Source organism: Phyllostomus discolor, chromosome 3 (assembly GCF_004126475.2).
Source record: "Phyllostomus discolor isolate MPI-MPIP mPhyDis1 chromosome 3, mPhyDis1.pri.v3, whole genome shotgun sequence".
In the NCBI taxonomy this organism is placed as follows: Eukaryota; Metazoa; Chordata; class Mammalia; order Chiroptera; family Phyllostomidae; genus Phyllostomus; species Phyllostomus discolor.
Genome location: NC_040905.2, coordinates 141,820,284 through 141,847,311, shown reverse-complemented (window position 1 = coordinate 141,847,311; position 27,028 = coordinate 141,820,284). Strand labels below are relative to the sequence as shown.

General features: G+C 38.2%; 1 protein-coding gene across 3 annotated transcripts in view; it reads left to right on the top strand.

The window, feature by feature from the left end:
• The window catches only part of TEK (TEK receptor tyrosine kinase), a 105,195-nt gene that overhangs the window by 52,397 nt on the left and 25,770 nt on the right, over window positions 1-27,028 (top strand). For all 3 annotated transcript variants that reach the window (XM_036021528.1, XM_036021529.1, XM_028514517.2), the window contains exons 5-11: window positions 2,152-2,283; window positions 2,732-2,872; window positions 12,831-12,959; window positions 15,735-15,886; window positions 17,076-17,220; window positions 21,945-22,106; window positions 24,115-24,249. In XM_036021528.1, the coding sequence (XP_035877421.1) occupies window positions 2,152-2,283; window positions 2,732-2,872; window positions 12,831-12,959; window positions 15,735-15,886; window positions 17,076-17,220; window positions 21,945-22,106; window positions 24,115-24,249 (996 nt within the window). The remainder of the gene's footprint in view (window positions 1-2,151; window positions 2,284-2,731; window positions 2,873-12,830; window positions 12,960-15,734; window positions 15,887-17,075; window positions 17,221-21,944; window positions 22,107-24,114; window positions 24,250-27,028) is intronic.

The following is a 27,028-nucleotide window of genomic DNA, read 5'->3' as shown; positions in this document are numbered from 1 at the left end:
CATATATACATAAACAAGTATTGCAATATGACTATGGAAGTATGAAAAGTGTGGTTCATCTAGTTTGGGCAGATGACACCCCCAACACCACTCTACTACACTCAGAAAGTCTGCACAGCAAGGGCACAATTCATATTCATTTCTTAGATGGTTTCTCTCCAGTCTGATATAGCAAATGTACCATGGTGCTCAGAGTCAGGGATAGATGGGCAGGTTTTCCAGAAATAATCAGATGTTGATATATGGTAAAAAGCTTAAAGCTTTAAAAATTGACTTAGCATAGACTGGAATTTAAAATTCACCTGGACTTTTAAAAAAGCTCTTAAAGCAAGACTCTTAAAGCAAGAGACTAAGTACATTTAGATCTTCAAGTTATCTCTTACTCAGATTACTAGGAGCACATGTTTATTCTCTTTTGCTCTTAGGAGTATTTCAGTGAAACTGTTTTAGAATTACTGCTAATATCTAAAATCATTCTAAGAAGTTTGAGTTCAGTGCAGTTTCCCATTTAAAGCATTTTCCCCCAGTGTGACATCTCTGATGTCTCAGCATTTGAAGGCAATTATCTGTTTCTCATAACTGGAGGCGTCTCTCTCCAGGATGCACTGAAGCCTAGGAACAGTCAGTGTTTAAAGACTGTGTAGTAAAAATCACACTGGTTGTGTTTATAGGATTTCTTTTTAGTATAAGTTTTCTTCCTGACAAAAGATTCTTCACAAGCACCAAATTTATAGAATTTTTCTCTGTATGCCATGAATATGTAGTTTCCTAAAGTACAAAACCATTAGGCTTTTTAAGTAAATAACAATTGCATGCTTGTTACTTATCAACAAACTCTTTTCCTGACTTCTCCATCCCTAAGACATCACCCCGTTATTCCCTGGAGCTTCATTTGCTTCTCCTTCCCAGGATCTGCTGTGAAGCTGGGACGGGTCTAAGGACAGTTACATACAGGGCTAGAGACAGTTTAATGTGACAGGACGCCTGTTTTCTTCTCCAGCTTTTACTATGGTTAATCTTCACCGTGGGCAAATAACCTGGTGTCAGGCTCTTAAGAAATCATGAGTTGTACACAATTATTTTTCCTTTTATATATTAAGGTATGTAAATATTAGCTTTTAGGCATTTTGTAGCTTTATCTAGTAAGTGGAAGCCTGTAAGAAAAGGTCTGTGTTGACAGTCCTCCTGATTATTTTAGAGAAAATACTGATAATCAGTAGTTCTTGCCAAAGAAATTACAAAGTTACGTCAGCTGTGGGCACAGGTCCAAGCTTAACCGTCATGAAATTAACATGCAGGGACAAAGATGCTCAGAAGAAAAATTAAATAAAATTCCTGAGCACAAAAGGTCACCCCAAACTGCCTGGTTTTTCCAAGTTATCCTTGGACATAATTAACAATCTAAAATCATCAAGTGCTGGAGAGAACTAACCAGAAAATATGAAGCTAGGAGCATTTTATCATCCATGTACTTTAGGTTTGTGTATTTTGTTTCACTTTTCATGTTTTCTGCCTGAAAAAATGGGTGGATGTTACTATCTTCCCTTTTTAGCTATATCTCTTCTCCACATACTCTTGGCCAGAGGTTCTCAAACTCTGGCTTAATTCAGAATCATCTAGAAGACTTGTTAAGTTTTGATTGCTAGACCACCACCAGAGTTTCTCCTCAGTGGGTTATGGGCAGGGAGTCTGAAATTTGCATGTCTAATAGATTCTCAGGTAGTAGAGATACACTTCAGATTAAGGATCACACTTTGAAAATCACTGCCCTAGATAGTCTGTAACCACGCCTGAAGCTCCCTGAGCATGCCAAGCCCTACTTTTGGCCTCACATTCACCTGAACACACTTTGCAGTCCTATCTTCTCTGCTACTTAGGTGGTCCTGCAGATTCAGCTCATGCACCACCTCCTCTGGGAAGCCTTCCTTTCTGCCCTTTTCCATTCCCAAGACAGAGTTCAGTACTTTTTGTCTTTGTTTCTGTCATTATTTCCTGTAAACATATCTGTTTCCCACATTCAATTATTAGCTTTTAAAGAGAAAAGATTATGTTTTATTTATATTTATTCACTAGCATCCACTAAAATGACTAACATGCAGCAGAGTTGTCAGTGAGCTTTACTCACTACAGCCTTGTTTTCCTTAACAAAAGGATGTGAAGCTCAGAAGTGGGGACCTGACTGTAACCGTGTCTGCACTGCATGTATGAATAATGGTGTCTGCCATGAAGATACTGGAGAATGCATTTGCCCTCCTGGGTTTATGGGGAGAACATGTGAGAAGGGTGAGTCAAGAGTACCTGATGAGTGAGTTGTGGATTTAAAAAGACATCATTGGATCTAGAGTTTTATATTTGGACAGAGTTGGGAATGGAAGTTAACTGGCCTCCATAAGGCCTGTGGTGCCATTGTGTGAATTTAAAAAAAAAGTGCCCTTTGCTAAAGGCTTTTTATTGTCAACTATTGTAAAGTTGCAATACATACATAAGTCTACAAGGTCTGTGGTGTGTCACCCCCTAGGTTTGTGCTGTACAAAACCTGCATGACTGGGTTCTGGGGCAGTTTCGTTGTCTGTAAAAGGGACCATAAGCGTGTGTTCACCCTGCCCATACGACAGCTGAGATTACATTATTTGCCATGTTCAGTGGTTTAAGAGAGACCCTTTAAAAGAAGAATTATGCATATCAAAGGGTTGCATATTTGACTCTTAATCATCTTTTTCTCCCCCTAAAGCTTGTGAACTGCACACATTTGGCAGAACTTGTAAAGAAAGGTGTAGTGGGCCAGAGGGATGCAAGTCCTACGTGTTCTGCCTCCCAGACCCCTATGGGTGTTCCTGTGCCACAGGCTGGAAGAGTCTGCAGTGCAATGAAGGTATGCACAAATCATACCGCTGGACAGCAAAAGTCCTAGCAGGTCTATCAAGGAGGTCTCGCTTATTGGAAATCATAGTGTAGGATATACTTGGACTTCTCAGTCAGCTCTCTATCCATTGCTGAACTACAGGGTTTTGATTTAAAGTTAATTATGGTTTCACATGAAGACTCTGAACCTCATAGAAGAGTGCTTTTTATACACACCACCTGGGGATCTTATTAAAACACAGTTTCTGATTTCATGAGTCTGGACTGGGGCCTGCAGTTCTGCCTTGCTAAGGAGCTCCCACATGGTGCTCATGCTGTTGGTTTTCAGACCACACTTTAAGTTGGAAGGCCATAGATTTGTTTTTTCAATGCATCATAAATATCAGCCCTTTCAGGTCAGATCCAGACAGGATTTGGAATTTGAAAATTGAGAAAGTTAAGCTCTTATCTTTTGTGGGCCTTTTTCATGAAGTCCTAACTTCCCCTACTCAAAGATTCCCTCTGCCCTTTCTAAAATATACTCTCCCATTTGATGAGGCACAAAGGCATGTGGTTCCCATCCATTTTGCAGTATGTATTTCACATCTACTGTAACACAGTAGCTTAACATGAACCTGAACCCGTAGCCAAATATGCAAGATATTTTCTAATGAATATTAATGGAGTGAATTAGCCAGAGCTCAAAGGATTTTCAGTTTTTACCTCAGAAGTCAGCTTTTTCCGTATCTCGCACTATTGGGAGCTATGATGGGGTCCCAGCAACCTGATAACAATGCTCTAGGGCAAGGCAGTTCAATAGAAATAAAAGCAAGACACATCCGTACCTAAAATTTTTCTAGTAGCCACATTTAAAAAGTGAAAGAAATAGGTGAAATAATTTTAACAGTTTATTTAACCTACTATATAAAAATATTTCAATAAGTAATCATTAAGAAATACTAATGAGATATTTTACATTCCTTTTTTCACACTAAGTCCTTGAAATGTCACTTGGGACTAGCTGTATTTTAAGTGCTTCACAGCCATACATAGTTAAGTGGCTACCATACTGAATAGCACAGCTTTAGAGGCTTGGAATAAGAGGGCAGTGAGAAGAGTGACACAAAAGTAAGCTGCAGCTACCTACAAAACCTCATTCAACGCCCTCTAAATATTTTACCTGCTGCCACAGAACACTGAGGGAGACACAGCAGTGCAGGAATCATACCTGGTCTCAGAATTGTGCACCTTATAGTAAAAAGTGCTCCCAGGTGGGGGGCAGTCCAGTCCCCTTTCAAAAAAGGAATAATAAAATCATACGCAAGTTAAAAAAAAACATGTACATGTTGTAAACACTATAAAGGCCCAGGAGGGCGTGCATCCAAGAAGGAATCTAGCTTCATCAGCTTCACAGTGAATGTGTCGCTAGATCCAGGTTTATAAAAGTACATTTATGAACTCATTCCAGCCCATGCCTGGCTCAAGAAATCACTAAGATTTTATGAATGGGAATATTCTAGTGTTCTCCCATAGTCCTTCCTAGGACCCCCAAATACTAATGTGCTAGACCTTTTTATTGTCCCTTAGGTCCCTCAGACTAATCATTTCTTTCTAATTTTCCCTATCCATGTTCTTCAGGTTGGATGCCTATTGATGCAGCTTAAAATTCATTGTCTCTTTCTTTTGTTATCTCCACTCTGTTTCTAAGTACACATAGTAATATTTTTAATTTCAGTTGTCTAGTTGCAGAATATTTTTTTGGTTATTTCTAAAAAATTTTTTATTGAATTTTTTGGGCTGATATTAATAAAATTATATAGGTTTTAGGTATACAGTTCTATAATGTATCATCTGTGTATTGTATTGTGTATTCACCACCCAAAGTTAAGTCTCATTCCATCACCATCTATTTACCCTTTACCACCTTCTACCTTCCTCCACCCCCCTTTCCTTCTGGTAATCACCATACTGTTGTCTCTGTCTATAAGGGTTTTGTTTTGTTTTGTTTTGTTTTTGCTTAATACCTTTACCTTTTACACCCAGCAATTCAACTCCCTTCCCCTCTGACAGTTGTCAGTTTTTTGTATCTGTGAGTCAGTTTCTATTTTGTTTACCTTGTTCATTAGACTCTGCATATAAATAAAATCACAGCGTATTTGTTTTTCTCTGACTGGCTTATTTCACTTAACAATTCTCTCCAGGTCCACTCATGCTGTCACCAAAGGTAAGATTTCCTTCTTTTTATGCCCAATTAGTACTCCATTTTGTAAATATAAAGCTTTATTATCCACTCATCTTTTGATGGGCACTTGGGCTCCTTCCAAATCTTGGCTATTGTAAATAACACTGGAGATTGAACATAGTGGTGAATATATTCTTTCAAAACAGTGTTTTGGGTTTCTTTGGATATATCCTCAGGAGTGGAATTGCTGAGTCATAAGGCAGTTCCATTTTTATCTTTGAGGAAACTCCATAGTGTTTACCACAGTGGCTGCTCCAATTAGAATTCCCAACAACAGTGTACTAGGATTCCTTTTTCCCCATGTCCTGGCCAACACTTGTTGTTTGTTGATTTACTGTTGATAGCCATTCTGACAAGTGTGAGGTGATATCTCATTGAGGTTTTAATTTGCATTTCTCCGAGGATTAGTCATATTGAGCATCTTTTCAAATGTATATTGGCCATCTGGTATGACGTCTTTGGAGAAGTGTCTTTTCAGATCCTTTGCCCATTTTTCAATTTGATTCTTTGTTTTTTTGGTGTTGAGTTGTATAAGCTCTTTATGTATTTTGGATATTAAGCCCTTATCAGATGTATCATTGACAAATATGTTCTCCCATCCAGTAGTCTTTTTGTTTCATTGCTGGTTTCCTTTACTATGCAAAAACCTTTTAGTATGATATAATACTATTTGCTTATTTATTTTTTTGTTTCCCTTGCCCAGGGAGACATATCAGAAAAACTATTTCTATAATATTTTACTACTTATGTTTTCTTCTAGGATTTTTATGGTTGAATCTAACATTTAAGTTAAGTTTTTCATCTATTTTGAGTTTATTCTTGTTAATGGTGTAAAAAGGTGGCCTAGTGTCATTTTTTTTGCACATATCTGTCCAATTTTCCCAACAGCATTTATTGAATAGATTGTCTTTACCTCATTGTATATTTTTGTCTCCTTTGAGGAATATTAATTGACCATAAAGTCATGGATTTATTTCTGGAATTTCTTTCCCATTGATCTATATATCTGTTTTTATGTCTGTACCTTGCTGTTTTGATTACTGTGGACTTGTAGTATATTTTGATACCAGGTAATAAGATTCATCTAGCTTTGTTCTTCTTTCTCAAGATTGTTGTGGTTATTTAGGGTTAATATAAATTTTTGGAGTGTTTTTCTTAGTTATGTGAAATATATCATTGGTATATTAATAGCAATTATATGAAATCTAGACATTGCTTTGTGTAGTATGGATGTGTTAATGATGTTAATTCTTCCTATCCATGAACATGATGTAATCCTTACACTTATTTGGATATTCTTCAATTTCTTTCTTCAGCATCTTGTAATTTTCTAAGTACAGGTCTTTTATACCCTTGGTTAAATTTATTCCTGGATATTTTATTTTTTGAAACAGTTGTGAATGGGATTGCTTTCTTAATTTCCTTTTCTGATAGTTCATTATTGGTGTATAAAAATACAACTGATTTGTAGATATTTATTTTGTCTCCTGCTACTTTACTGAATTCATTTATCACTTCTAGTAGGTTTTTGGTGAAATCTTTAGGGTTTTCTATATATTTTATTATGTCATCTTCAAATAATTACAGTTTAACTTCTTCCTTTCCAATTTGGATGCCTTTTATTTATTTCTTATTGCTGATTGCTGTGGCTAGGACTTCCTGAACTATGTAGAATAAGAGTGGTGCAAATGGACATCCCTATCTTGCTCCTGATCTTAAGGGAAATGCTTTTAATTTTTTCCCATTGACTATGATGTTTGCTGTGACTTTGTCAGATATTATGTTGAAGTATTTCCTCTATTTCCATTTTGTGAGAGTTTTTATCATAAGTGGGTGCTGGATTTTATCACTTTTTTGCATCTTTTAGATGATTATGTAATTTTATCTTTCATTTTTGTTTATTGGTGTATCATGTTTATTGATTTGTAGATATTGTACAAATCTTGAATCTCTGGAATAAATCTCACTTAATCAAGATGTATGATCTTTTTAATGTATTACTGGATCTGGTTTGCTAATATTTTGTTGAGGACTTTAGCACCTGTATTCATCAGGGATATTGGCCTTTAATTTTCCTTCTTTATAGTGTGTTTACCTGGTGTTGGGATTAGGATAATGTTGCCTATGTAAAATGAGCTTAAAATTCTTCCCTTCCCCCAAATGTTTTAGAATAGTTTGAGGAGCGTAAATTTTAGCACTCCTTTGATTGTATGGTAGAATTCACCTGTGAAGCCATGAAGTGCAAGCCTTTTGTTAGTTGGGAGTTTTCTGATTACTGTTTCAATTTCATTAGATGTAATTGGTCTATTAAAAACTCTGATTCTTCCTGATTAAGTTTTGGAGGATTGTATGTTTCTAGGAATTTATCTAATTTTGCCAAGATGTGCAATTTTTTGCCATATTTTTAAAAAATATTTTCTTATGGTCCCTTGTATTTCTGTGGAGTCAGTTGTTATTTCTCCTTTTTCATTTCTGATTTTATTTATTTGGGATCTCTCCCTTTTTTTTTTTTTTTTTTGATGAGTCTGGTTAAAGGTTTGTCAGTCTAGTTTATCTTTTCAAAGAACCAGCCCTTGAGTTCACTGATCTTTTGTATTGTGTTTTACACTCCAGTACATTTATTTTTGCTTTGATCTTCATTATTTCTTTCTTTCTACTACTTTGGGTTTGGTTTGTTGTTCTGTTTGAAATTCCTTTCAAACAATGTAAAGTCAGATTATTTGATATTTTTCTTGTTTTGAGATAGACCTGTAATGCTATGAATGTCTTTCTTAGGACTGTTTCATTGTGTCCCATATATTTTGGGTTGTGTTCTTATTTTTATTTGTTTCAAGGTATCTTTTGATTTCTTCCTTAATTTCATGGTTCACCCATTCATTGTTTAGTAACATGTTATTTAGACTCCATGTGTTTGTATGTTTTCAGTATTTTTTCCTCCAATTGATTCCTAATTTCATACCATTGTTTTCAGAGAAGATGCTTGATATGATTCCTGTCTCTTTAAATTTATTGAGATTTGGTTCATGACCTAACATTATCTCCCCTGGAAAATGTCTCATGTGCTTGAAAGGAATGTGTATCTGTTACTTTGGCATGAAATACTCTGAAGATATCAATTAAATCTATCTGATCTAGTGTAATTTTTACTTGTTTTTCTTTCTGGAAAATTTATCCATTGATGTCAATGTGGTATTAAAATCCCCTACTTTGACTATATTTCTGTTGCTCTCTCCCTTTTTGTCCATCAATATTTGCTTTATATATTTAGGTGCTCCTATATTGAGGGCATACATGCTTTCAAAGATTATATCATCTCATTGTATAGACCCCTTTATCATTATGTCCTTTGTCTCTTATAATAGCCATTGTTTTAAAGTCTATTTTGTTAAATATAATTATTTCTGCCCCAGTTTTTTTCATTTCCATTTGCATGAAATATCTTTTTCTATTCCTTTACTTTTAGTCTGTGTATATCTTTCAATCTGAGATGGATCATTTGTAGACAGCATATACATGGGTCTTGTTTTCTTATCCATGCTTCTAACCTATGTCTTTTGATAGATATGTATTTATTGCAATTTTAATCCTTATAACTATGTTCCTCTGGTGTTTCTTTTTCTCTTTTTCCTCTTCCTCTTAAAGAAGACCTTTTAATATTTCTTGAAATACTGGTTTGGTGGTAATGAACTCCTTTAGCTTTGTCTTCTCTGGGAAGCTCTTTATTTCTCTTTTAATTTTAAATGATAGCCTTGCTGGGTAAGTAGTCTTGCTTGTGGATCCTTGCTTTTAATCACTTTGAATATTTCATGCCAATGTCATCTGGCATAAAGTGTTTCTGCTGAGAAGCAAGCTGACAGTCTTATTGGAGCTCCCTTGTAGGTAACTTGTCTTTTTCTTGCTGCTGTTAAGATTCTCTTTGTCCTGCCCTGGCTGGCATAGCTCAGTGGATTGAGTGTGGGCTGTGAACCAAAGAATCGCAGGTTTGATTCCCAGCCAGGGCACATGCCTGGGTTTCAGGCCATGGCCCCCAGCAACCACACATTAATGTTTCTCTCTCTCTCTCTTTCTCCCTCCCTTCCCTCTCTAAAAATAAATAAATAAATCTTTTTAAAAAAGACTCTCTTTGTCCTTAAACTTTGCTATTTTAATTATGTTGTGCCTTTGTGTGTGCTTCTTTGGGTTCATCCTGTTTGGGACTCTGTATGTTTCCCAATTTTTGTGTCTTTTTCCTTTACCAGGTAGGAAACTTTTTGGTCATTATTTCTTAAAACAGGTTCTCAATCCTTTGCTCTCTTTTTTCTTTTTGGTACCCCTATAATGCAAAATTTGTTACACTTAATGTTGTTGCAAAGGTTCCTTAACCTTTTTTCTTTTTGCTGCACTGATTGGGCATTTTCTGCTACCTTGTTTTCCAAATCACTGATTTGATCTTATGCTTCATCTATCCTGCTGTTTATTCCTTCTAGCATATTCTTCCTTTCAGATATTGTATTCTTCATTTCTTAATTTTTAATGGTTTCTATGTTCTTTTTATGCTTGATGTTTCTTTGTTGAAGTTCTAAGTTATTTGTGCATCCTTACAACCATTTAAAAGAATCTTTATCTGGTAAATTGCTTGCCTCCATTTCATTTAGCTCTTTTTCTGGAAATTTCTCCTCTTTTTTCATTTGGGGCATTTTTCTTTGTCCATTTTGGCTTCATCTTTGTGTTTGTTTCTATGTATAAGTTAGATCTACTATCACTCCTAGTCTTTGTAGGTGGTCTTATGTATTAAATGTCCTGTGGGACCCAGTGGTGCAGTCTTCTTATTCACCTGTTCTGGATCTCCAGGAATGTCCCTTGTGTGGGTTATGTGGGCCCTCCTGTTGCAATTGAGTCTTGTTTGCTCTTGGCCCATTTCTCTGTAGAGTTGATCCTCAGGCTGGCTGACTGTGAGAATCAACCCTGACTACAATGTATGAACTGCTGTGTAGGTACTGACCACATGAAGTGGAATTTGTCTCAGCAGGATCCGGGGCCTACCAAGACCTCCCTTTGGATATGCTGCTTATGAAGCAAATTGGATCTTGTTCAGATGTTGTCTGAAGCTGGCCACTGGGTGTATTGGTTCTGGGGCCTCTTGGGAGGGATGCTGGTGCAGACCAGTGTCTGATGCTGCCTATTATTGGCTTTGGGCAACCTGTTTGGAACCACAAAGTGATCTACAGGTTGCTGATCTGCCTCTGTTGAGCCCAGGTGTTCTTAGGAAGGACCCGGTTGTGCATCAGGGCTGGCTTTTTCCAGCACTGCATCTAGAGGCAGGTCAGCAAAAGTCCCAAGGCACCCTGAGATTCACCTCCACTTGCCTCTGTCTGCTGGCTGCCTGATAGGCTCAGTCACTGAAAGAGATTCTGGCAGTAGTCAAGTTGCATGTGGTTGGTTCTCAGTGAGTCACCAGGTAGGAGTAAGTAGTGATCACCTGATTGATATAGGTTTAAGCTCAGTGCCAGTTCTGAGCCTGAGACCACCCAGCAAATATCTCAGGGTATGCCAAGTCTAGATGCCACCCACTGGGTGCTCACAGACCTTTGTGGTGCAGTGAGGTCTCAGGAGTCATCCAGGTGATGTCAGCAGAGTTTATCAGGTGTACACAGACCAAGATTTGGCTGCATGAAGAGGAGACTCCGCACCACATGCAAGGGAAAAATGGCCTTTGTCCTATAGCCACACAACTCAGGCTGCTCAAGATCCTGCCAGGAGCCTGAGTTCAATAGGGTGGGATTGCTGGAAGTCAGGAAGATGGGGCTAGTGGATCTTCTGTGAGGGGTTGGTGCCAATCAGGCTTGGGGGAAGGTGGGAGAAGTTGCTCATACCCCTGAGCCACACAACTCAGTCTGTCCTGGATTCTGCCCAGACTTCAGGGCAGGGGCTACCTGGAGTTGAGAGGGTGGGGCCACCTGGAGCGCAGAGGGTGGGGCTAGAGGATCTCTCATGAAGGGAAGGTGCCAGTCAAGTTCACAGGAAAGTGATGGGAATGGCCCTCCCCTAAAGCCACATCACTCAGTCACTCACACCCACTGAGTCTGCCCAGACCTCTACACCCTCAACCTGGCAGCTGTATCCTTTGCAGGGGATGAGATCCATAGTGTAGGGGGGAACAGGGAGCCGAGTGTGGGGCCTTTACATTCCCCTAGGTTGATGCCATAGAGAGGTGAGTGCTCCACCTAAGAAAGATGGTGTCTACAGTGTGGGAGAGTTACTTGGCACAGAGGTCCCGGCGTCTGTGCCCTCAGGTTTCTCTTCAGAGCTACAAACCTGTCTCTCCTCACATGACTCCAGTCTGCTCTGCTGGAGCCCAGGGTGAGGGACTGCAAATGAAATTTTGTGCATTGACCCTTTTGCGGTATACATGTATCTTTGGCAGTCTCTTATCTATATTTGGCAGACAGAATCCCTACTGATTTCCACAGCTAGATTATTATGTGAGCACCTCTTGCCAGTTCTAGTGCTCTGGGCTGGGGATTCTGGCATGGGGTTGAGACTCTACATTCCTCAGAGGGAAGCTTTGCAGCTGAGGTACCCCTCTGGAATATCAGCCACCACCCATGGGAGAAGGGACACCCTTTTTATGCCTCCACCCTTCCTCCCAGTCTCAATGTCTTCTGCTATAAATCCTTGGTTATAAAACTTCTATTCAGCTAGTCTTCAGCTTGTTGTTCAGGTTGGTTATTCTATATTTTAGTTGTAATTCCAGTTTGCTCCTGAGAGGAGGTAAGTGTTGCTTCTACCTAGTCCACTGTTGTCTTGGATCCTCTTTTGGTTATTTTTTCATAGCTTCTATTTCTCTATTTCTCATTGTTTCATTTGTTATAAGAATACTTTCTTTTATCTCACTGAGCATAGCTATTATGATTGCTTTAAAGTTTTTGTCTACCTTTTCTAACATCTGGATCATCAAGGTTGGTTGCTTTTTGTTTATTTTCTTTTCTTATGTTGAGTAATTTGGAATTGTATCTTGGATATTATGAATGTTACATTGTGAAGACTATGAAGTATGATATGAATGTTGATTTTGTTTTGTTGTTTTAGCAAGCAATTAACTTATTCAGGACTCAAACTGAATATTCCGACTCTTAGGCATTAGCTCAAACTCAGTGCAGTTCTTTTATCTGTAGCTGAGCTGCTTTAAATATGCACTTAGCATGTGTGCTTCAGGGACCAGACCATGATTTGGGAGTTCCTGTCTCTGGCTTTCCCTTTCTAGATTTTCTCTCTCACTCTCCAGTGGCTGTGATCTCCATCTTTTGCTGGGACTCCATCTTTTGGTTCTTTAGGTCAGTAAACTACAGGTTTTCTTTGGAGTTTAGTTTCCCTACTTGATATCAGTTTTGTCCAACCATTAGACTAAAAACTAAAAAATGGGAAGCACATTTTTCAGTATTCCCAGCTTTCAAAGTTCAGTTTCCCTTTAGAATCAGCTTGGTTCCCACCCCCACTCTTCACTGTTTTCAGTTAGTTTTTTTTTTAAATATAGTTGTTATTTATAAGAAGGTTGACCTGGTAAGAGCTTATTCAACTCTTCCTAGAAGGAGAATTTCACAACCCTTTAAATCCCTGGTGATTCAGATAAATAATGCTAATAAATCACATTCTACTTTAAATGAAGCAGTGAGGTGGATTGGAGAGAAAAGTGAAACTAGCCACCGATAGCCTGAATTTTCTCCCTTCTCCTGTTTCAGCACTGGTTTTTGATTATCTTTGTTTACAGCATGCCAGCCTGGGTATTATGGGCCAGACTGTAAACTCAGATGCCTGTGCACCAATGGGGAGATCTGTGATCGGTTCCAAGGATGCCTCTGTTCTCCAGGACGCCAAGGTCTCCAGTGTGAGAAAGAAGGTAAAGCAAGGTAACACTGTAGTCAGGGCCATGTTCAGCACATCTGAACCAGGCTTTGCTAGTATCATTCTTCCCCCAATACCCCAAGATTCTCAAACCTCTTCTGTTTCCATCCAGAAGCTGCGAAGACTAGATCCCAAGTCCTAAAGGACAACCTCCTGATTCTTTTCTGTGGACCCTTTTACTGAATCTCATTTTCTTTTCCACTAGAGATAAAACAGATGCTCTTTGTAGCACATTAAGTGACAACTAGCTAGCTGAGACCTCTGCCTACCTCTTTGGCTCTTTTCTCTAGGACCAGCCTTTTTCCTAGATACGTGCAACAGGAAAAAACTACTTTGGATGGATTTAGATATAATTCTAGTTCATAAATTACCACAGAGCAGAGGTCAGCAAATACTGACCCACAGACCATAGCTGCTCCATTATTTTTTAACATCCTTATTGAGATACAATTTTTATACCTTGAAGTTTATTTCTTTAAAATGTACAATTCAATGAGTTTTAGTATATTTATAGAGTTGTGAATCCATTGCATAACCTAATTTTAGAATACTTCCATCATACCAAAAGAAATCTTGTACCTGTTAGCAGTAACTCCAATTCTTCCCTCCTTTCAGCCCCTGGTGACTATAAATTTACTTTCTGTCTGTACAAATTTGCTTATTCTTGACAGTTCATATACTGTAAACGAGAGCACACAATATGTGGTCTTTTGTGGCTGGCTTGTTTCACTTATGCAGTTTTTGGGGTTTATCTATGTCGTAGCATATATCAGTACTTCATTCTTTTTTATTTCTTCACCATCTGTTGTAAAGAAAATTTTATTGGAACACAGTCATGCCCTTTTGTTTGCAATATATCATGTGTGGCTGCTTTTACACAAGTTGAATAGTTACTGCAGAGAACTTATAGCATGCAAAGTTAAAAATACTATCTAGCCCTTTATAGAAAAAAGTTTGCTATTCCCTGCCCCAAAATATACATTTTTTAAATTAAAAGAAGTATATTTTCAAAATTTAAAAATAATATACATATATAACTTTTTCAATCAAATGAATGGAAATGTTATAGAAAGAAACACACACCCAGTGAAATCTAAGACATATGTTGCCTTTTCTCTGTAAGTTTTAAAAATTAGAACATTTATAAGGGGAAATACCAATACTTGTTTTTTCAAAGGGTTTAGCTTGTTAGTTTTATACTTTCTCTTCTTTTCCCAGCATTTGGACTTTGTTACAGGGCAGGAATCTGGGAGGGCCTAGGAAGGGAAGGAAATGCTTTGGGGCTACCAGAGGACTGGATTGAAAATGGACAACTAACAAGCTTTAGGATTTGCTTTTTGTATTTTACTCCTTGCTTTCTGTACTAAGGCTGATATTGCAAAAAATGTGAGAAATCTTAGACCTAGATGCAGAACCTGAGCTTCCAGAGAGCAGTCCCCTTTCCCTAATTAACACCACTTCGTGCTCCACTTGCACATCACCTGCAGCTCCATCCAGCTACAGAAAATGCAAGGGGACAGTGAAGGAAAGAAGTTGCTTCAGAATGCCAAAGCACTTTTTAAAATTTCTACATGAATAACTACTTAAGCTGAAAATTTTGATAATTTTTTTATCCTCACCCAAGGACATGCCCATTGATTTTAGAGAGAGAAGAAGAGAGAGAGACAGAGGGAGAGAAGTATGGACATGATAGAGAAATGTTGATCAGTTGCCTCTTGGATGTGACCCAAGGTGGGAGATGAAGCCCACAACCCAGGCATGTGCCCTGGCCAGAAATCAAACACATGACCTTTTAGTTTGTGGGTCATCACTCCATCCAAGTGAACCACACTGGCCAGGGCTGATCAATTTTCTAATTACAATCTCTCTAAGTCTGCAGATAGATCAAGGACATACCTTTGTAGTCATAGACCCTTTTCTCTCCTGCTCCACGCATTTTGCCTGTTTCATTCTAGGCCTGACAAATGGAATATCAATATAAACCATCACTATTGATGTGTCTCCCGTGACCCCACCTTGTCCTCACCACTGATACGTAGCAGCACGTTCTTGGGGCACCTCCACTCCCTAGCAAAGAATGTGTTGGACTGTTTTCAACCATGTCTCACATTTTGTTACAGTGGTCCAAGGTTCTCTAAGATGCTAGAGTTCAGAATAAAATAGTTATATATCCTGACATCTTTGTTGCAAACACAGGTATTTTTTCTTCTTTCAATATTAGAAGCAACATTTTTTATTTGGTTGTTGACTATACATTAATTTGGGGGAGTTATATGACACTTTACTTCTTGGATATAAATCTATTATTAATCATTTGAAGACTCCCCAATCAATGAGGCATTTATCATATATCAAAACCAACGATCATATTGTTGATGAGCAATATCACAGGGTTGTTCACTGAATTTAAGAACTAGTTTTGTTTTTCCTTTTGTTCTTATGAAAATTCTTTTAAAAAACAAGAAAGAGGCTGATAAGTAAGGGGAGATGTGGCCTTGATGACCATGTAGCACAGTGTTATGGTAAACAGTGTGGATGCTGGATTCACAAAGATATGAGCTCAAATCTGGGCTCTGAGCCTGCCTCTCATCATCTATAAAATGGAGATCACATTGGGACCCACCTCCCAAATTTCTTATGTGATGATAAAGCAAGATCATATTTGGAAAGCTTTTCCCCAGGAGTGATCTGCTAAATGGTAGCTAGTTTTATTATTACTATTGCTGCTGTGTTAAAGGTTAGATTTCACAGTGCTGTTTTCCTCATTCAGGCATGCCACGGATAACCCCAAAGATAGAGGATTTGCCAGATGACATAGAAGTAAACAGTGGTAAATTTAACCCTGTCTGCAAAGCGTCTGGCTGGCCACTACCTGCTAATGAAGAAATGACCCTGGTGAAGCCAGATGGGACAGTGCTTTATGTAAGACTTATTCTTAATCTGCCCTCCTGATACCACTAGAAACTTTCAGTGTAGTAATGACCATGCCTAAGTCCAGATTCCACTCAGAGCTTGCATCCTCCTTGACTAGGATGTTACTAGCTTGACTCTAGATAGACCTGTTCCCACATCTGCAGCTCAGAAACCATGATCCACCAAATCCCATAGGTCTAAATGTATGAATTTCTTGGGTCTCCCTACCCCTTCATTTTGCCCTCATTGCTGGTGCACACCACTGGTTAAGGCACTATGATAGCAGTTCTTTGTTTTTGGAAATGACTAAGCTAGTTTCCAATGCATTTCCCTTTTCTCTCTCCCATTATCCCAAATTTCTCTGTTTCACAAATGATTCTCAGGAAGTTAGTGTATTTTTTTATCTAAAGATTTTAAAACAGTTGTATGTTTCTTAAAGAGGACTGAAAATCAACTTGGCAGGAAGGTAGATACAAGCGACCTGTTGGGGGCAGGATATGTATGTATGTAGAACATGCCTTTACCAATGTCTCCATATCAGACATTTCTGATTCCACACAAACAGCCCATTAGGTAGTAGAAGCCAATTGACAGCTTCCAAAATCTTGTTGGTCTTTCTAAAAGTTAATGGAAGCAATAGCTACCATCTAGTCAGGGCCACCCATTCTGTATCCATCTTCTTACTTAACATTACTGTCCCCTTTTTGTAGAAGTTCAAGCTGCCTGGTGAAGTTAAGTAACTAAGGAATTGGTCACAAGTGTCAGAACTGGTGTGTGAACTCAAGTCTGTATGTCTTCAGAGCCCTGGCTTTTTCTGTAACACTATGCTTGGCAGCCCCTCAGACACTCTAGGAAGCCATTTTATCCTCTCATCCAGCCATCTCTGTGTTAGACCAGAAAGGAGCAAATGTTGCCAGAAGCAGTTTAAAAGGAATTAGACTTCTTGCTTGTAACTATTTACCCCATAATCCCAAACACAAATACAACACAGGATCTGTGAGGGCGTCAGCCCAATATAAACTTTCAGGGCTACTACAATAGCTTTGGAAATAAGCCAATGATTATACAAGCATTACATTGAACTTCTTAATCTCTCCTAGAAAACTTCTTATTAAACAATTAGATGGGGTCAGTGTTATGAACTTTTGTGTTTACACCTCCCTAGAAGCTTTTAATTTTTTGTTTTTGACCTTTCCAGCCAGAAGACTTTAACCATACGGGTCATCTCTCAGTGGCCTCCTTCACCATCCACCGGATCCTCCCCCCTGATTCAGGAGTTTGGGTCTGCAGTGTGAACACTGTGGCTGGGATGGTGGAAAAGCCTTTCAACATTTCAGTTAAAGGTAAGCTCCATTTTTCCAGAGGAAGAGCTTGTATTCTTCATTAGCCTAGTTTATGCATTGCTGGGTGCTACTTCTAGAGAAAAATGTTATCTGACCACTAAAATGTCTTTTGGATATTTTCCAAGATACTAAGCCTTTAAAATTTTTTTATGTGCATGAAAATGTAAAGGAAGGATTAAGTATATATGACCTTTGGAGTCACATAGCCCCGGGTTTGATTTTTGTCCCTAATAGCTAGTAACGTGTGTGGCCCTAGGCACATGAATTTAACTTGTCTGAGCCTTTCTTTATTTGTAAATGAAGCTTCGTTATCTACCTCTCAGGGTTATTGTGAAGATTTGTTAGGTATATAAAACACATTTTACAATTGTATCTCATACAAAATGTCTCATCATATTTATATTTCATAAAGTGTTTCATCATTGTTGTAACTTCCTATTCATTATTGTAGAGAATAATTTGGAAAATTGTTGAGGATTACTCACTTAGGATGCCTAGGCTATCCTAACTAACATAAATTTTTTTTTCACATATTCAGTATTGTATTTATTCTGCTACAAATTTGTTTTTCAAGATTCAAATCAATCTGTATGGGTATATATATAAATTTACAACTTGAAGAGAAGAAATAAAGTGAAGATGAATCCAAGTTAGCTTGGCTGGTATACATAGATACAACAGGGAATTTTAAATTTGGAAGTTACTTATGAATCCACTTAGACAAAGGCAACTAAAAGCTGTTGGTATATGTTCTTGGAAAGGCAGTGAGCTAATTACCTCACAAACTTCATCTTATTTAATATTTATAAGAAACTTATGCAATAGATATTGTTGCCCCACTTTACCAGTCAGGAAACAGATTCAGAAGGTTTAGTTAAATTGCTGAAGGTAGTATATCTGGTAAGCAATAAATCTTAATTGTGAATCTGGGTCTCCTGACTCCAAATCCTGCATCATTTTGCTTTCTGAACCTCTCGTATTACAGATGAGGAAACAAGATGATCAAGGTTAATTTCTATTTGACCCACTTTATTACTTGGTTAGGAATCTTTGGGAGAACCAAGAAGTCATTTCTATAAATGAAATTAATGTAAATACCTAGAATTTAATCTTTTTTTTAAGTTCAGTCATAATAGTAACATAATAGAGCTTCGTAGATTTTGATTCTCTGTCCTGAGAATCCATATGAATCACCTCGGAATCCTCAAGGTTACTGGAAAAATCCCAAATCTGTTTTATTCATAATATTCATGTTATCAAAATAATTTCTAGGAAACAACATACAGACAAAGCAAATTATATTATTTTTAAGGCTTTGGGGATATTTGTTATCCTTGGAAAATAAATAATAATGATTTAAAAAACCAAACCATGTTGCTAAGATTCAGGAGAACCTTACTTTTTATATTTTTAATGAAAGACACAGCAAATGATGTCAGTGCATAGATGCATCTCCAGCTCTAAGTCACTGATGCCTCTTCATTGTCATATTGATTGACATTCATGAAGTGGAAATAGCCATTAGATAAATTAATCAGCGTCTTTAACCATAGTATTAAAAAATAGATAGTAGGCTTTATTACCAGAGTACAAATTCATACAATGACTTTCGGAAATTGACAATATATACTAAAGCTAATCATACCCATACTCTATCACCTAGCAATTTTACTCCAAGGTATATACTAAAAAAATGTGTTCATATGTTCAAAATGGACATCATCAAGAATATTCAGAACAGTTTTATTCATAATAGCCCCAAACTGAAAATAACCCCAATGTCCATCAACAATAGAAGGGATGAATACATTGTGGTACATTCATATGTATTACTTGTTAGGGCTGCTGTAACAAAATATGGCAGATTGGGGCCTTAAACAACAGAAATAGATTTTTCATGGTTCTGGAGCATGGAAGTCCAAGATCAAGGTATTGGCAAAGTTGGTTTATTCTAAGACCTCTCTCTTAGGCTTGTTGTGGGTCTTCCCCTTCTATCTTCACATGGTCTTCCCTTTGTACATGTGTATATCCTAATTTAATCTTCTTATGAGGACAAGAGTCCTATTGGATTAGCAACTGTTCTAATGACCTCATTTTAACTTAGTTACTTCCCTAAAGACCCTATCTCTAAATGCAATTACATCTGAGGTACTGGGGGTTAAGACCTCAACATTTGAATTCAGAGGAGAATACAATTCAGCCATAGCATCATATAGTGGAAAACTAATCTGAAATTTTAAAAAGAATCAATTCCTGCTACATAATAATGAACAAAAGAAAGTACATGCTTTATGACTCCATTTATATAAAGTTAAAGGACAGGCAAAACTAATGTATAGTAACAGAAGTCAGGAGAGTAGTTTTTCTCTATTGCCTGGGAAGGGATATACAGTGCTTGGTGTTTTTAGAGTGGGTGGGGCTGGAAATGTTCTCTATTTCATTCTGGTTAGTGGTTACATTGGAGAGCATATGGTTAAGATCTCTTGAACTAAATACACCTAGATTTTTGTGCTTTACAATATGTATATATCTATAAGAATGATTAAAAGAAAAAACAAAATGATAAATTACTAAGAGGAAACTTTGGGGGCAATCTTTTTACCTTTATCAAATTATCTCTTTTATAAGATACTGGCACCAAGGACTATAACAAAAAATGCATTTTGATGATTTAAACAAACAGTTGGTCCTATGTGATCATACAAGGAAAGCATGGCTTAATGAATGAATTTACTCCCTTTTTTCAGAGTACTCTCTTCAGAAACTGACCTAAGAAAATGTGTATCCAGACTTACCTGACTTAACACTGGCATAGTCAGCCTCCAGTCAGGGTGCACTGCTCGATTCGGCTTCTTAGTGGATTTATTATCCTGACCTTAGGCAGCTTACTCCTCAGTCTTTATTGAGTCAGTTGATAGATGTTACTAAAGGACTGTTATGTTCTAGGCTTGGAAATATAGCAATACACAGTACAAGGAAGAAAAAAAAGCCCTTCTATCATGGAGCTTCATTCCCATGGAGAGATATAAACAGTGAACAAATAAGTAAAACGACTGGTTTGCTAAGATGCTAAGGGACATGGAGAAGAATAAAGCAGAAATGAGGGTAGAGAATGCTGGGCAAGGCTGGTGGGGTGGCCAGTTCTAAATGAGGTAGTCAAGCTTCCCTGAGAAGATGCAATTGAGCTAAGAGTTGACAGTCATTTTTATGGATGGTGAGTTAAAACATTAAGACACAGAGGTAAAGTAAAGTTATTGAACATTGTAATGTGCCCTGAAATCTGAAATGGTCTATACTATATAATATACACTTTTGTGGAAGAAAGAAAGCAACAATTATGCATTTCTCAGAAGGGCAGGCTAATAGAGTTTCAGCTCACTGGAAATTCAGTTAGCAAACAATTATTCAGAACCTGGTGAACAAACCTACATGGTCTTTGCCCTAATGGAGTTTAGATCCTACTGCAATGTTTTACAAGCTCTTCATCATTATCCATTTAGGAGCCCTCTTGGAAATTTTACACCAAAACTCTATTTCTATCACCATAAAATGTTAACATCATAGATATACTGTATATCTTTTTATGTACTGTGGTTCTTTGGAAGGCCACAAACCATTACAATAGATAATGATTATTTTTATTCTCCCCAAAACCAATTTTCACCTCTTTAACGGGGTGCTATTTTCCCCACTGAGAACATACAGTCTTTGAGATGTGGAGATTAGCCTGGGTTATCTGGTGGGATCCACTCCAATCGTGTTAAGTTCTTAAAAGCAAAGAACCTTCCTTGGCTCTAGTCAGAAAGATATGTTACAATGAAAGAAGGGTCAGAAAAATACAACTTGTTGTCTTTGAATGTGAAGGAAGGGGCCATGACTGAAGGAATGCATGTAGTTCCTAAAAGCCAGAAAGAACATAGAAACAGATTCTCCCATGGAGCCTCCAGAGAGAAACACAGCCCCTCTAGCTCCTTGATGTTATCCCAGGGAGACCCATATCTGACTTTGACTTTCAGAACTGTAAGTTACCTTTGTGTTGTTTTCAGCCCCCTCACCACCTTGCCCCAAAAGAGAGAGAAAATAAATACATAGTCTAGTGGGAAGACCAATATCAAATAATCATACTAAATCACAAAGAATAATAAATTCTGATAATTACAATGAAGCAGAAGTATAAGTTCTATAAAAGCCTAATGGAGGTTCTAGGATAGCCCTTGTGAAGAAGTCACATTGGCAGTGAGAGTTGAATGATAGGTAAGAGTTAACTAGAGAACAGTGGGAGGCAAAGCATCTCTTTCCTGTAGAACAACATCTACAAAAATATGAGGCAAACAGTAGCCTGGTACATTGTTAGTTGGATGAATTGAAGGTTGTTCAGTGGGACGGGAGGGTATTGGGTGAGGAAGAGGAGGTTGGAGGGGAGGCAAGGACTTACTTGTGAAAGAGCTGGCAGGTCAGTGTACAAATTTTATATTTTATTCTATATGTAATGGAAATCCATTTAAGGGTCCTGAGCAGAGGAGTGCTCATATTTTAAGAAAACACTTTGACTGTGGACAATGGTTTGGAGAGGCAAGAGGTAAGTGGGTAGATCACTGAGTAGGTGATTACATTGAATCTGAGCGGAGAGCTCTAAGAGGGTGTTGTAGGAAATATAAAGGCACCTTACAATAATGGAAAACCCTAATTCTAAGAACTAATCTGATTGCTGAAATTTTGTTTAGTTCTCCCAAAGCCCCTGAATGCCCCAAATGTGATTCAAACTGGACATAACTTTGCTGTCATCAACATCAGCTCTGAGCCTTTCTTTGGGGATGGACCAATCAAATCAAAGAAGCTTCTCTACAAACCTGTCAATCATTATGAGGCATGGCGGCACATTCAAGGTAAGGTTTGTACAGAAAAGGCTGCTGGGGATGTGGCAGCAGGAAAAGAATTTTTACCCCCAAATATAGAAACCCTTCTCTTTGCCTCAATCCTCTACCTTGTGCTGGTGGCTGTAGCAGAGGATTTCATTTCAGAGTATTAAAGATAGAGTGTGATAGGACCCTCTGAGTTCTGAGGCTAATTTCTGAAGGTGGAGGTGTTCTATGGAACACAGAACAGACTGTATCAGGAGTTACTATCTACAGGGGTCCAGCACTAATAATGCCCCTATTTTTATTACAAAATCATAAGCATGTAATTCTGTAAAATAACAATATCACACTCAAGCACATCATATGAAATTTTAGGTGAAATGTTTAAATTAAAATTATAAATTATTATACCCATATTATTACCCTACCAACCACACTCAAGAAGGCATTACTTGTATACCAATGAAGGCCCGGCCCTGTATACCAATAGTTCTTTTTCAGGATTCTCTGGCTCTCTGGTCCCATTTTCAGTTACCGTACCTTGGTTGGTCATGGTTAAAGATATGTGTTTGTGCCGTAAATATGATAACAGGAAATTCCAGGGGCTACTGGAAATACAAAGAGACCCAATCTGCTCAAATTTGAGGGGTAATTGTTGCTGATGTATTGAGTTGTTTGTTCTTTTGCATATTTCACTTGCCCTATCCTACTGACGCCTAGCCCATGAGATTTTGAGAGGAACGTGGGCCTGGAAAGTTTAGCTTGTGGCAGACTGGACTGGAGTGGGGGGTAGCGGGTGTGGGCAGAGTGCAAAAAAATAGTTCCACAAAATGTAATAAAATGTCTAAGTTTCGTGAAAACAGTTTAATACATGTGTCAAATTTATTTTGAAACCCAAATTAGAGTTCTGTTTATTGCATGATGATATAAAACCACCATTTAAAAAAAGAAAACTGAGCATTATCTCAACGGTGCTGCTTGAATTGTGCCATCTGTAGCAAGACCTGAGATATCATGTTTGTAGGCAACTCACATCCCTCTGCCAGTGCTTTACTGTCACTATGCCTGTGATCTTCCGGAAAAGGCCCTCTGCCCACTGTATAGATACTTAAGGGAGTTATAGAAAAGGAAAAGAAAAAGAGGGTTTGGGGCTTAATAACACTTGCTGATTTGGGTATGTTGAATAAAGTCACAGTATTATTACTGAGCTCTTCACATGCTATTGTAGACTCAGCTGAAATTAAAAATCCCAGCAGCATAAGGCTGATGGGTGGGACTGCTGCTTCCACCACCGATAGCTAGGTCTTATTAAAAAGCAGCTTTTAAATAAATATGTTGGTAATAATTCATAGCCTCTTTTTACAAGTAGACATCCACAAAATGGTCTTTTAGGAACTCTGAAACAGCCCACTTTTGTCTTAATCACCAGGAATTTATCAGACAGTGAGGCAAAAGTCTACCTTTGCAGGATCCATGGAGAAAGAGGCTGGCTGAAGAGAAAAGCAGCATGCACCGTTTGTTCATGGGCTCTGTTTTCAAGCACTGCATATCCCTTCCCTTGTAGTGATAGAACCAGTACAAATCTGTTCTTCTTTCTGTGTAAGCAAACCCTCAGAGCTTTCTCCTCTCAATAGCTTGCTTGCAATCACTGTATGTACTTGAAAGCAGTAGAAATTAAATGTTTTATGTTGTTCTAAATGGAGATTTCCCCCCCTAAATCAGATTGGTATTCCATAGAGTTGAATGTTTGTGATTTACTTTACAAATGAAAAGACTAGAGCAGACATGATTAAGTAATCAGCACAGGAATAGTCAGTGTACACAGCGTAAGCTGCCCTTTAATTTCCTTTAAGTAGCCTTATTTTCCTTAAATTAGGAATGGTGAGTCCTTGACAATGGAATTGCCTTTCTGTTTCACTAAGACATTGTATTTTTAAAAACCTAACATTAGTTCACATCACAATAATGACATTCCAGTTTGGAGAATTTGTAAAAGAGTGACAACCTAAGTTTCCTGGACTTTCCCTCTTCTCAGTGACAAATGAGATTGTTACACTCAACTATTTGGAACCTCGAACAGAATACGAGCTCTGCGTGCAGCTGGTCCGGCGTGGAGAGGGTGGGGAAGGGCATCCTGGACCCGTGAGACGGTTCACCACAGCTTCTATCGGTCAGTTGAAGCAAACAGCATTTATTCACGAGCCGGGTGGGAGGGGGAGGAAAGGGAAAGAGGAAGGAAGACCAGGAAGGGTGGTGGTGGGTGAGTGGGTGGGTGGGGATGGAGGTGGAAGGAGTTCGCTTTTGAATGGGTGGGAAAGTGACAGGAAGGGTAGCAACTTGGAGCCAAACCGATCCTTTATTTGGGCTGCGCTCTGGTCTATCTCCCTGGGGGAGGGGGTCTGCAGCAGTCCAGGAGGACAGAGAAGGAAGCAGATGAGCCTTCAGGAAGGCAGGGACCTCCCTTAGGAGTTGGGATTTACTTAGTAGCGACTATGCTGAGCCTTGGCTGCTAAGTTTTACCAACAGTTTCCTGTTTTCATCTTAAGGGCCCAGGCCAGGTTCTTGCCACATACATGCTTCAGAAATTCCAGTTTATTTGTTTTTAAAAATAATTTTTAATTTTTCAAAGAAATTCATGCACAAAGTTAAAACATCAAGTAAAATGAAAGGCTTTTATCTAAGTAAAAGCTGCCCCCTGCTCCTCCCCTCCACCTCCTAGTCCTGCTTCCTATAGGGAGACACTTTTATCTCCTTAAGCTATTTCTTATTGTATATGCCTCCAAGTTTCTAAATTGCTGGTTCTCAAACATGCACATTGATCAGAATCACCTGGAGAGCTTGTTAAACCATTTTGGAGCCCCAACCCAGAGCTTTGGTTCTGTAGGCTTGGGATAGGGTGTGGAGCTCAAGAATTTGCATTTCTAAAAAGTTTGCAAATGATGGTGGTCCTGGGTCCACACAATCTAAATAATTCATGTAGCAATATTTCTTGGTTAATCAATGTTAGTCACTATCTAGTGGTCTTCTGTTGTGTTCACTGAAGAGCCCTTAAATTCGTGAAATTTCCTTGGTGTTAACTGAGGCTCCAGTGGTCTGCTACCCAGATGTTCTCTGAAACATTGGAATGACCTCTTATCAAGTTCTCTCTTCCAGTGTTTACTGTGTACAGTTGTTTGTTACTATCCTGGTCAGTGCTTTGTGATTTCAAGTTCACATATATTCAATTCATATTACTTTAAAGGGTAAGAATTAGCATCTTCCTTATTTTATAAATTGAAAAATCTATGGAATAGAAAATCTATAGAGTCTCAGAGTGATTAATAACTTGCCCATGGTGATGTATCTGATGCATCACCACACTAGATACTCAGATTTAGTATTTTGTTTCTCCAATTATTGTTTTTACCTGAGAGTCCAAAGGCATCATTTCTTTATGCCTGATAAAGAAATTCTATACTTGACAAATGTTCCTAGTTTTTAGTTCATTCACAACAGAACCTGCTTGCAGGTTCTCCCTAGTCTAAGCGCAGCCGGAGCTGGAGTGTCATTCTCCCCCTGGATGGAACAGACCCTTCCTCTCAATTCCAACCAACAGCTGGAGCAGTGTTTCTCAACCTTTTTATTTTTATTTTTAAAATATTGCCCCCCCCCCCATGCAGGAGGAGATCTTAGATATTTTTGTCCTTAGGAGAAATGGCTATTTTCTCCCAATGTCTCTCCTGCCATGAATTTTAATACTGCAAATCTTTTTATAGTATATTGTGGTCCTTCATAAACCACTGTACTATATAAAAATTTCTCACACCCTAAGAACCAATTTTTGCCACGTTATGGGCAATAATGTCCCTACTGAAAATGCGTGGGTTAGAGGATCTCTATTCTATGTTGTTTTTTTTTTTGTTAATACCCACCTGAGGATATGCTTATTGATTAGAGAGAGAGAGAAAGAGAGAGATGTGTGAGAGAAACATCTATCAGTTGCCTTCTACATGCCCCCCAACTGGGGACCGAGCCCACAACCTAGGTATGTGCCCTGACTGGTCATTGACCCACAGTCTTTTGGTGTATGGGATGATGCTCCAACCAACAGAGTCACCCAGCCAGAGCTCTAGTCTATGTTTTGAAAATGCTTTATATCTGGAATTTAAAAATCAATTTACTATAATTAACTGAAAACACACAAATTCCTCTTCTGTCCACTGACACAAGATGTTTTACGAAGGAAGGGGGAAGAGAGAGAGAGGGCGGTCATGATAATAGAACATCTAACACATTCTAAATATATTTTCACATCCATTACCTCATTTATTTCTCCTGAGTCTGGAAGATGGGTATTTTCATTGTGTATTACACATGAACTTAGAGAAGTCGTGAATTTTCCCAAGGTCACAAGGATAAAGTGGCATGCTCTCTGATTTCAAAGCCCACATTGTTTCCGTTCTGTTACTGCGCCGGTAGCCGTACCCTCCTGTGATCAGATCTGGGTTGGGACTGGTCCATGCTGTTGTCATGTCTGAAATTCTCCCTATTTAGGGGAAGTAATCTCAAAATTGCTTTAAAACGTGTTGCTCAAAATGGTAACACAAACACTCACCTACAAACCCATAAACTTGGCAAATCCACTGTTTTCATTTTTATCAGTTTCCTTCCTATCTTTCACCAGTTGTAGACATTACTTTGCAACCAAGTTGCAATGAGAGTTTTTTTCTCATGTATTATAAATATTTTTATTGGGTTTTCATACTTTCCCCAATTATCTATTTTAATCTATTGGATGGCTATTTCATAATTTATTAAAGCCTTTTCCTATTTTTAGCACTTAGGTTTCACCCAATATTTTGCCATTATAAATAATGTTATAATGAACACCTTCATGCACATAGGTTTTCTCTTCCTTTGGATTATTTCTTTAGGGCAAATCATTAGTAGTCAGATTATAGGGCCAAATT